Consider the following 12,660-nt stretch of genomic DNA (forward strand, 5'->3'; position numbering starts at 1 on the left):
CAAATTATATCTGCTTATCATACTAATCTTGATCTCAAAAAGGTTTTGTTGGTGCAGCTGTGTTTCTCGTACCTGCTGGGTATGCTGGATATTGGAACAGAATTTTGACCATGGCATTGATCTCACTCTCTATGAGCTGTATTGGTTTCTGTTTGTCTGGATATCATACCAATTCTTTGGATATTGCACCAAAATATTCTGGTGTCATTTATGGATACTCTAGTACCTTGGCCTGTTCTGCTGGATTTATTGGACCTATTGTTATGGGTGAACTTTTAGAAGCGAAGGTTTGTAACTTCAAGATTTATATACAATAACATATTTCATAGAGGAGAAAGACGAAATTACTTTTTATGTCCAAGTTGTGATGTCATCAACATGTGTAATATATATAGGCAAACAAGTGTTTACATATAATTTCTATGTCCATGGTACCTAAAGTGACATTGCAATTTGTAATAACATTAACACGTTAAAGAAGGTTAGACAGTGTAATTCGTATGTACTCAAGTTTCCCACTGGAATGGATAGTGCTGAATGCGATATTATATAAGGGCCGGGCATTTTTAAATGACTGGGCGTGTTTTTACATGGGTTTGTCTGCGAGAGAGAGAGAGAGAGAGAGAGAGAGAGAGAGAGAGAGAGAGAGAGAGAGAGAGAGAGAGAGAGAGAGAGAGAGAGAGAGAGAGAGAGAGAGAGAGAGAGAGAGAGAGAGAGAGAGAGAGAGAGAGAGAGAGAGAGGGGGGGGGTGTCATGTTACCTTCCTGAAGGAAGGCTTTAATATAGTGATGAAGTCGGTGTGTCTGTGTGTGTGTGTCTGTGTGTCATCAGAACTGGGAGGGGTGTCAGTTTGAGAAAACACATGTCCAACTCCGAAACACGACCCTTCCAGTCAGTTAAAAAAAGCCGTCAGTAGCAGAGTATTATTAATTTAATGCAGGGCATAATTAGGATGTTATAAGGCGGTAATCCGAGATCCACGCTTCTTCTACGATCATTAGACGATTGATGATCACCAGATCGATGATCACCTTATACCTTGGATTAAGTATATAATATATAATGTGTGTTTGTTTGTGTGTTTGTGTGTGTGTGTGTGTTTGTTTGTTTGTTTGTTTGTTTGTTTGTTTGTTTGTTTGTTTGTGTGCTTGTTTGTGTGTGTGTGTAATTTTTTATACCTTGCATTGTTCTTATACCTTGCAGGAGAAGCATACTGCATGGTTAATCGTCTTCTGCATATCAGCGGGAGTATATATATTTGGAATGATCACCTTTTTGGTGTGTGGGACTGCAGACGAACAGGCGTGGGGAAGTGAAGACAAAGATAAAAGGAAGATTAAAGACTATGATGAAATACCAAATGCTACCAGGAATGACTCAAAATAAGTCTGAAATACATTAAATGTCCACTGATTCACCATTTGCCAAGTGATCGTCACAAATGCAAATGAAAATGTGAGAGCTATTTGAAAATGAACTAAAGCTTTATGCATTGTGATAGAAATGTAATAGAAATACATTTCACATCATGTAAAAATTGGGAAAATAATCCGATTTTGAATATTGTGAATCATATTTCGAGCATAGCCGAACCAATGTGGATTGTCATGATGTAGAATGACCTGGGTCTACTTTAAGTATTTTTCTGTTCGATTTGCGCCTGGTCGAATAAACGTAACATTTCGTTGACGACAATATCAGTCAATGTCTTGTTAAAGAGTTCTTTCTTGTCATTTAAAGTAATCTCATTTCTAGGATGTATAGGTCGACACAAACCCCCCATATTTACAATCTTCATTTTAACCATTCACATGGGGTGAACGGTGGGGTTGGGAGGAGGTAGTAACACTATCATCTGAAATAGTGTTTTAGTACTTTTGTAATATATGCAAAATAGGAATATTTAAAAACGACCTTGTGTTGTCATGTCAAATGATGGAGAGAGAAATACTAGCCTTGCATTCTATCAACTAATAAATATTTGTCAAAATATATCAGCTAAAGTACGAAAACTAATCACAATGTCTGGAAAGTAAAGTACCTTTGGCCACTTCATTGCTTATATCATTGCTTAATTGTAAAGATTGAAATGGGATAGTGCTTGCTATTTGACGTAAGCTTAAATGTAAAAAAAAGGCTTGATTTTATCAATTTGAGAATTGTATTAGACTAGTTTGTATTTACTTGAATAAATAACTACTTGTAACAAAGCATTCTCCGGAATTCAGTTGACTTATTAAAGAGCCTCCTTGTGGCTTACGTATTCACGATGGCAGCCTTTATCGATAACAGTCTGCCGAATGGCTAAAAAAGAGTACAATGACACAAAACGTAAATGACCGAACTGATGATTTTACGTGAAAATGTTAAATTTCATACACAGGAGTTGCTACAGGACGTCTGGTTTATTTTCCCCTTCCTGGCAAAATAATTAGCAATGTCATGGTTGTTAATGTGCTCCTTGTATTTCGTGTATAAAACTATTAACACAGACAAAATAAATCAAGAACAAAATTGTGAATTCCTTTATACCCATTTATTGTTATGTCTTGCGTAAAATGTCCCCCTTTTACACATTATGGCGCTATTTACGGTATCAAGAGGAGAGAAATACTACTGTTCGAAAGATTTTACAGTGTAAATGGATACCAGACTTCACTTATTGTAGCCAAAAGACTTACTCTGTTCATAGTTTTAGCTCGTACTTCTTGGACGAACAAGCAATGCGTCCAAAATCATAAAAGATGTTAATGTGTTCATATTGAATAGATGTCCAGATAAGCAAGACATTTTATTTAGTAAGTATCCACAAGAAAATATTATATATATTCGTTGTCTCCTTACTGTATAATACCTTAAACTTTGTTGTTGACTTGTCCATGAATGCCAAATATGTTATGATAAGCACGTATACTTTGATGCGCCCCACTTTCAATAGCCGTATTGGATAGATGATAGGAAAGCTAAATATATAGACACCTGTGACAAATGCACATTGACAAATAAGAATTGTTTGTAAATCAATACCTTCATATATGAATCAGCATTTACAATGATCTTTAAGGATTCTACGAAGCCCTCTGCTGTGAATCATAACCATAAATAAAAATATCATGGGTTTTACTGATACACACTCATTTGGTAACATCTCTTACATTTGTAGTCATTAGAAGATATGTCATTGTGCCAATTCAACTTTCAAGGAAAGGTTTCAAATGTTAACAGCCATGAAAACTACATTTAGAGTACTCAGATACATGAAATTGATAATATGCTAAAACATTAAACCAAGTAAAACGGGCTACTTATTGTATCTGTAGAACCGAGGTTGGTTTCTTTTACACCCATGGGCCGAGTAGATCGCCCATGATATTGTAATCAAGCTGTGGTTCCGTTCTTTCATTGGGTGCAACACCGCCTTCAAATAATTCGCCGAGTCGTTTTAGTAACTCCTCAACTTTCTCTCGATGCGTAGTAGCAAGGTTGTCTCTCTCTTCTGGATCTGTCTCTATATCATATAGGTTCACAGCACTATAAGTAGCAACGGTTGGTTTGACGTTTGGCTTCATTTCCGGTGGTGGTGTCCAAATTGCTTCACCAGCGTCACCTACATCGCCTAAAAGAAAGGAAATTAAAATCACCGATGCATCTGTCCAATCGCTCATAAGTGCTTTATGCAAGGATTACTGTAGACACAATAAAACCTAAAGTGCGTGTGAAATGTTTATTACAGCTAAATCCTTTATGAATTGATATCAGCATGTTGATGTTCATTTACAGGAGGGGGAGAAATTGTTTTGAGCAATCAAGTTTTCACAGACCCCCTACCTGTCATGGCGTCAACAATTTTGAACTTAGTATCATAATCAAAATTATTGAAGAACAATTCTTTGTAATTAGTTTGGTATACAACACTTATGAAGTTCAAAATATAAACGTTACAGTATTCTCAGTTATAACTTTTCACTGGTGAAGCCAAGTTTTATACAGGCCATTGTCAAATAATGACTTGAACCATAAGTTCACATATCATCATTCTTTTAGCTGACATTATAATGTACTAAGTTACGTCATTTATCTCAGTAATTTGATTTGATGGCAGTGTTTTCTATTGTTTTGTCATTTTGTCAACAGCATACACTTCTATTAAACAAGACTCTTAAAAGTTGAGGTGCCACTGTCATACATATCTATCTAGGCTTTCTTATAAAACATTATATTTCCTTAGAAAAAGCTCTCATGTTTTATTTGTTCCACATGTGTTACAATCGATGTCACCGACTCTCAAATACTATGAGCAAGGACATATTTTCCTACATTTCATTATTTCCTGTGTTATTTCACAAAATGCCAAATAAAATGATGATTTTGATTACCATGGCAAACAGCTATCAAGTTTTAAATTATTTGTGTTACAATGGACATCACATACATCACGCATAAATGGCTTAAGCAAAGAAGTGATTATGTTATTTCCATGGTTTATAGGTAATGTTTGCAAAAGTCGACATATTATGGTAATTTTGGTTAGCATGGCAACCGATGTTTGAATCATAATTACCTTTTTTGAACTCAGCATAACAAACTACAACGGGTAGGGTGGATTCTAAGCAAACAGGCCGTACTAATTTTCTAGTATTATAAACATACATTTTGCCAAAACACGACATTTCTAAGCTTAATTTACGTTTCCATGGAAACAGCTATCTAGTATTAAATAATTTGTGTTACAATGGACATCACAGACTATACCGGTAAATACAGTCCCAGTATCAGCATAACCCGGACGATTTCCTAGCAGTGGGTCTAATTTGAACTAAACATGGGTAGGTGTTTTGAACTTTGGCTGCACACCCCAACTGGAGTTTGGGCACTATTCCTCCACCCTAACCTCCGGCCCCGACTCCATGACCAGTGCTGTAAATTCACTCAAGAAAGCCCTAAAACAAAACTTGATAATTGTCAAAAGTAGTTCATTTATTTTTCAAATCTTTATCATAATTTGATCATCAATATATGCTGTGAGTGAGATGAGGTAATATGTAGCCAATCTAAACAAGAATAACAAACCTTAATCTCTTGGGGTTGCTTGTCGATATGATAAGTCACAACATAATATGCCATTTAAATTTCATTTTTTATAGGGATGGTCTATTGTAAATTCCATTTACCGCAAATATGACGTTCTTTGAAACATATATAACTGCTCATCACACGAAATCTTAGTTTTCCATGTGTTATGTCGAGTTTTAGAAAACTAATCTCCATATTCAAGCAAGTCACAAAATGTCGAAAAGTTTCATTGAACGATCATGAGCCGAGTAAATATGGGTCATGGCTATATTTGAATGGTGGGATGCTAAGAATATCTTATTGCAACTTCACATAATGAAAGATCTTTATTAAAGCATGTACAAATACCTGTCAGTAGTTTCCATTTGTCAGATCTAATTGCGGCATACATTCCAATATTGAAATACTTATTTTTTGAGTACAGTCTCACAGTTTCATCTCTGCTCTGAAGTGGCATGACATTGCGTTGGTCGATGTTTATCAGTGCTTCCTGTCTGTCAGTTTCAACACCTTCACTGTAATAGAAGCAGTGTGTATATTAATATTACCAAATGCCAACTGCTATCTGCCCTCAAACCAGTATTTACAATTTCAAGTCAAGACTTATGTAGCATTTAGAGTGAGCTTATTTGTGACAGTCTCTCAGCAGCTGGACGTGGGGGGGGGGGGTACCACTGGTCAGGTCTGTTACGAGTGTGTGGCCAATGTTATCTACCCTAGACCACATTTTAGACCCATTTTGACCAAAAAACAATACCTCATTTTACTTTAGAAGACCCTAGACCAACATTTATAATCACCAATATGAAAATGTCAACCAACGAATTAGCTGGAGGAAATTCTGAGGGAAATTCCATGCAATATCGAACTAGTCGAGGATCTAGACCAAACAAAATCGAAAATTGCGTATTTGGACCCCATTTTAGACTGCTAAAATGGGGGCAATCCTAAGTACGATGGAAATCGTTGCATTGCGTATCTGTTTCAATTGTAGTCCGAAGTTATCAATATAGTTGCATTCTTTGATATCGAATTGAAAAGGATTATACAGGACAATAGGAAACATGAAACATGTACATAGCAATACATGAACTTATCATTCATTTGACTTATAGACTTATATAGGCATACCTGATTGTTTTCCATTGATTGAACCCATCCAACTTGACGTCATGCAAGTTACCCTTTGCTAAATGAACTAACGTTGGAAACCAATCGGTTATATGGAATAGTTCCTTGCACTGTGTACCTCTAACTTCTTTTTTGAGTAAAGGGCTGCTCACGAAAGCAGGTACATGGATCCCTCCTTCCCATAACGTATGTTTAGAACCTTTCAAGGGCCAGTTGTTGCCACCACAAGAAGGAGAGCCACCATTGTCTGCAAATCGAAAATGAACACAATTTAACACAGTATGCACGCTATGAATTTGTAACCTTTGAAATTGAAACTTTTTAGAGTGGGAATTTGTATTATGTATAGGAAGGTAGTAGGTAGGTAGGGAGTGTGTGATATGATATGTATTTAGGCAAGATATAAGGGTAAACCTTGACATCATGCTTGAGTTGATTACTTACATTTAGTCTATTATGCATCTGTATAGTACATTACACTTAGTATAATTATTTCATAAGTTTGAATAAGATCATTTTTTTTCTGAATGAAATTTGCACCGCATGTGATCGACCTACCTGATGTAAAAACAATAACACTATTTTCATACAGCCCCTTTGACTTTAATTTACTAAGCACACTTCCTACACCTTCATCAAGACAGGACGCCATGGCTGCATATGTTAATCTGTCTTTGTCATTTATAACATTTCCAAATGGCTCTTTGTAACTAGCAGGAACTTCTAGTGGCCCATGGTTGGAACTATATGCTAAGTACAGAAACAGCGGCTGCATATTAACGACAAATGAAAATATTAAAAGTTAAATTAATAATGTTTATTGCTTTTCTAGGCCACCGGCTCATAGACAACATTTGCAAAATATAGTGAAAACACATGTATGTCGTATAAATAGCAACAGTGTGAAACATATATTACATAGTATTTTCTTTGGAAGTTGTCATCCCCATAGCTTTACATATATATTTACACAAATTAAGCAGGATACCTGACTTAGCTGTATCCATTAAAAAAATGAAACTTATTGTGATTGGATTTGTTGCGTACACTGATTAGTAAAATTGGTTTCTAAGTAGATCACGGTTTCTGCATGGCTTCAACAATTCAACAAGTTAATTCTTAATCGACAAATAAGAAAAAAAGCAAATTTCATAGATAATATGTAAATGAGTGCCATTAGATTTTACAGGTACCATTAAAAAATGTTCTGGTCTACATACAACCACATACAAAATGTGTACCAAATGCAAATTATTTGAACCGGTTTAATTGTTATTGAGATAATGCTGGGATTAAGAAAGTTCTAATTATGAAAATAAATCTACATGAATTTCACTGGCAAAAATGTATTGTACGCTGTTTAGCCAAGGTAACTCACAACTGTTAATTATTACCTCGTATAATCATGACGTAAATCAACAAGGGTTATGTACACAGGTGAGGCACAATTCAGCCAGCATAACTGTTAATTCCTGATAAAGGTATACATCGCTCTAGCTAAATTTCACTATCACATGAATATTGATATGTTTATCTGACTAATGTTTACCGTGTCGGGATCATGCTGTTCTATCAACCGTTCGGCCTCCCTGGTGAATAAATGAGTTGCATAGTAACCATTATATCTTGGTCCTTCGTTTTTAGTCATATTTCGCAGGTCGTAAACATTTCCATAGTGACGATTTGTATGTGTATAGTAGTCTGTCATTGATCCTAGATAACCTAATAGTAGAAAAGGAAAATGTCATATTTTGATATTTTATCGTCATTGCATTCGACTTGCACAACATTGATTTCTTGTATAGTGTCAATACAGCAGCATAAAAATAGCATTCAGGTATTCTTTTACAATTTGTGACTTTCTCTATTTACTACATTAATAATTACTGTGTAAATATTCATATATGACTTTGTATTCATTACTTTGTAAATTATTAATCATTTTAGCAATATTTATTATTTATCTTTTTAAATGTTACATTATAGCATCACATTGCTGTTGCAAATCAGGAGGTCTAATTTGTCTAGATATCAAAATAACTGCACTGAAATGGTAATGTGATACAGTTGGCATGCCCCAAGTTGCTCTGAATGTGAACTATGTCTATGATATCGTGAGAGTGTGAGAGTGCAAATACCAGTATGTAATAGCGATAAACACTCCTATGTATACCCTTTAGATTTGACCAGTTGGCGCTGTATACGCATTCGTTGACACTCATGCGTATGTAAACCAATGCTGGAAAAAACCAACGTCTTGTCCAATTGCTAGCGAGTGCCAGAGCGGAGGCAATTGAAAATGCATAATCAAACCATACAGAAAATTATCATTGGAATCGCTAGATTAAACAAATATTGAAGTGATTCCGGTTATTGAAAAATTTATAATGCGAAAAAAATTAACAAATAAACGTTGAGAAGGTGGTGAAACTGCCTGGAAAACTTACCAAAGAATGTATCGAATCCTCTGTTGTAGGGTAGACATTGTTCTTTGTAGAATCCGCAGTGCCATTTCCCTACAATATGGGTGGAGTATCCACTTTCTTTGAGTTTTTGTCCTATAGTTACTTCATCCAAGGGTAGAGAACGGGGGTTTGTATCAAATCTATTAGCCGTTATGCCTGTGTGGATCTGTAAGCAATGGATGCAGAAATGTCCTATTCACAAATCTTGCATACTTCGTAACATAAGCTTTCTTGTCTATGGCAGTGTAAACATTTTAAAACTCGATATACCACACGATTCTGTGCAATCTATTGGAATACTTGTTTATATATCAGACCATAATAGTGGGTTGAGGTTTTATTCACATTTAAACAGATTGGGAAATGCTTTGCTAGTGTAAACGAGGAGTTCAAAATATCTCAACTGGATCCATACTTTAGAAAGTAATTTACTTGTACCATGGCTTATATCAAGGCTGAACAGCTTATTTGGTTAACTGTTTTATCTCACGAGCCGTTTAAACCATTGGATTTGTACCTTGGCAAATTTCTGTCATACAGAACCGGGTTCTGTTGAAGTTCGCCGAATAATTCCAAGCGCCTGTTATTACTGTGTACAGAGAAGCTATGCTCGACAGCGAGCAGTTATCAGTGGAGCATTCTACTTTCCACCACTTGTAAAGTGACATTTATTGCATCAATAAGTTACATTTTATTGCGCGTTTTCGCTCTTGACATCACCTGGTACATCTTTAATTGCCGCCATAATATTTTTATAGCGGTGCATGTGTAATAAAATGGTCTTTAATTTCCATGACATGTATAAACTTCACAACACATGTCCCATATAATTTCAGAAAAGCTCTTAATCCAGAAACAACAACTACTTTCAAATAGTTATATATATATATTTGCGTCATCGTTTTCACAAAAGCGACAGGCTCAGTTCAAACGAACTTTTTTAATTTTATATTCTGTAGAGTAACGACTAGAACTGATCCTGTTTAGGCAAATATTCTATGACAATGTTAATTAACTATTTACTTAAATAAGAGTAATTAAAGAATATTTTAATGGTTTAAAATGTTTATAATTACGTACACCCTAAGCAATATTGCAACACTTGTTGGTAAACGTATATGTTGCTGTATAGACGATATGGTACAATATACATCAGATGTAAACTAAATGTGTTTAGATTTATTTTCCAACGCACATTGATTATTGAACTGCAAACTTCTGATTTATATAGCTATCATCGATGATATATACCCTTTAATTGGAAATTCAATTACACCAAACTATATGAAATTTGAAGATTGCATACTTTCAGACATTGCCTATCAAAATTAAAAACTACATCAGAAATCTGTGCCAACATTTGTGCTTTGTTATCACCAATGTATGTACTGAATTATGTAGAATTTGAAGCGTGCATTCTTAAGATATAACCCAATTAATAAGGGAAATAATAAAAACATATGCGAATGATCGACTGAATGCAATTAAACAATATGTCAACAAACTATTTCAAACACTTGCGCTTTCATGTCATCAATGATTTGAATATATCTGAATTACTGAAAATAATGAATTATGCAAATGAGGAATTTAAAGTAATAGCTACGAGAGCATCCTTTGTGGGATATGTGTGCTGCATTATTGTTGATGTATGTACCAATTTATACCTACTTATTGAAGCATACAATGACTCGTGAAACTAAAATCTACGTCAAAAAGCTTTTTGGGATATGAATGATTTATTATGATTGACGTACGTACCAACTTATGTGGAATATGAGTACACATTCTTAAGATATAGCTTAAGTTCTCAAAATTATTAATTATGCAAATTCCTTGTGCGTGTTAAAAGACACAAGCATTAATTGACAAGTACGTCTTTGTTAACATTATTATGTTTACAAAAACATGAAATTAATGCAAATTCCTTATTACTATTCATATGATGATTACAATAACCTAATCAGTTCTTGCTTTCACCTTAGTAAACATTCTATGAATATTAATTTTATGTATCTTTTACAAAAAGAAAAAGAAACCGTGAATGACTTTATGATTTATTTTTACATTTTCACCAACGAGCCCATAACTAGATATACATTAGTTTTTCATTTTGGAAGAACAAAATTACCTCCTTGTACACAATCGAATCGACATTGGCGTATTAGTTCCTATGTTTGTGTCTCATCCGCAAAGTCAAAAGTTTACAGATGTTTGGAATTTATTACGCCAGGCAAAATGTTAAAGCCACAAATTGCAGAGTGGTTTATAAAGTGAACTTCATATTCAGCGGGAGGCGACCGATTTCGACGAATTGAAATTCTACAATGTTAACGGTGTTTTGCATGGTACTTTATTCTGAGGTAGGTCAGAATATCACCTCTTGGCAACGCATTTGGATGACATCACAATCATACCAACGGAATGGAGTATGTAATTCGTGGCAGGATGGCAGAAATTCCATGAGACGAAGTTGAGTGTATATTTTTGTTATCCCCCGATAAATATCATCCTAATGTGGAATTGCGCTCTAAAATTGTATCAACTTCTGAATCCATTGCATAAAATAGCATGAGGTGTGTCTTTGAATATATAGCTGTTATATTCTTAAATTTGTTATAGCGTTTTGAAAACACTTCAATAGTTTGATGAGAATTCTGATGATAGAGAAATCACAATGATGAGCAACAATTTCCTATAACTGTCTGTTGGCGTTAACTGTACAAAATGTATTATGAATTAACTCATGAAATTTCTAAAGAATGATATTAAAATGGCACAAAATACAAAAGCGGTGTTTGATTTAATCGAAAGTGAGAATTTTGGAAAGCCCAGTAGTTTATTATTTAAAACAATATCTTGTGCCAAAGAAAACCTTTCTACTCACAGTATATCTCCCAGTCATGAGCATGTTTCTTGATGGTGCACATTTTTCGCCGACATAGTAGTTGTTAAGTTTCACACCACTGTTTGCTAATAAATCAATATTCGGTGTTTTGAATATTGGATTGTGATATCCAACATCATTCCATCCAACGTCGTCACCAACAATGAATATTATGTGAGGTGGTTTCTTGCATAACGATGTCGAAATGATAGCAAGAACTAAACATACACGAAATCCAGCATCCATGACTGGACTTTGCTTGACTTATTGATGCGACTAAATGTGATCAAATGTATCACATTGAATGATGGATTGATAAATTGGGCCGGGAGTGCGGTTTCAGTAGTTGCTATGATTTCAGTCTATTTACCGACAGACGTAGATTCGTTGGAATGTGAGCATGATCATGCGTGTTCTATTAGAATGTCGACCGATCGATGCCAAATAACCTTTGGTAAAAGAGTAAAGTTACAAACTTTGTGGGACTTTTTATCTAATACCGACTATTCATTCAAACTAAACAAAGAATAGCTTATTTTCAACATGTGCTACACCAGCATCGTAAATCACTATGGACATGTATTATTATTTTGTGAGGATTCACGACTGGAAATGTCCGTTAAGGGTTTTTCAAGATGTGATATTTTCAGATTACCGGTGTCACGTTGTTATTACACATGAAATCACATCTCATACGTCAATAACATTTCGAAGACTGCTATGGCTTTTATGTATTATTAAAATTGAATAATACGGTGCAATGTATAATGTTGTCTATTACAAACGTATTTGAATGTTTTAACAACAATTTGGCCAGATGTTACTCACTATACTGTTAAGCATGATACAATACACCGTTAATGTTTATAATGTCGAATAGATAACATGTTTTCGTTATAATTTGCGATACTTCTGGAAAGGAACAGTTGAAGAGATAGATCTTTTAAGATATAGGATTGCCAGATTATTTGTGTCAAGCTGATGGTGTCCTTGAATTTCCCTTATCTTTACCCCACAGTCAGAGGAAATGACAAACTCCTACAAACACCTACAAACTGAACGCTGCTTGTAACGTTATAGTCTTTGTTGACTAAAGTAGCGAAC

At 34.8% G+C, this 12,660-nt stretch overlaps 2 protein-coding genes across 2 annotated transcripts in view; one reads left to right on the forward strand and one right to left on the reverse strand.

The window, feature by feature from the left end:
• The window catches only part of LOC144444262 (putative inorganic phosphate cotransporter), a 7,613-nt gene extending 6,227 nt beyond the window's left edge, over positions 1-1,386 (forward strand). The window contains exons 6-7 of the mRNA XM_078133674.1: positions 43-287; positions 1,204-1,386. Coding sequence (XP_077989800.1) covers positions 43-287; positions 1,204-1,386 — 428 coding nt within the window. The remainder of the gene's footprint in view (positions 1-42; positions 288-1,203) is intronic.
• A 1,952-nt stretch (positions 1,387-3,338) lies between these two features.
• Positions 3,339-11,802, reverse strand: LOC144444263 (arylsulfatase B-like). Its single transcript, XM_078133676.1, has 7 exons — positions 11,557-11,802; positions 8,652-8,835; positions 7,754-7,926; positions 6,763-6,973; positions 6,205-6,451; positions 5,422-5,588; positions 3,339-3,616 (listed from the first exon to the last, which is right to left on the reverse strand). The coding sequence occupies exons 1-7, from the start codon at positions 11,800-11,802 to the stop codon at positions 3,339-3,341; spliced, it is 1,506 nt and encodes a 501-aa protein (XP_077989802.1).
• Between the last annotated feature and the right edge of the window lie 858 nt (positions 11,803-12,660).

This window comes from Glandiceps talaboti, chromosome 13 (genome assembly GCF_964340395.1).
Source record: "Glandiceps talaboti chromosome 13, keGlaTala1.1, whole genome shotgun sequence".
Lineage (NCBI taxonomy): Eukaryota > Metazoa > Hemichordata > Enteropneusta > Spengelidae > Glandiceps > Glandiceps talaboti.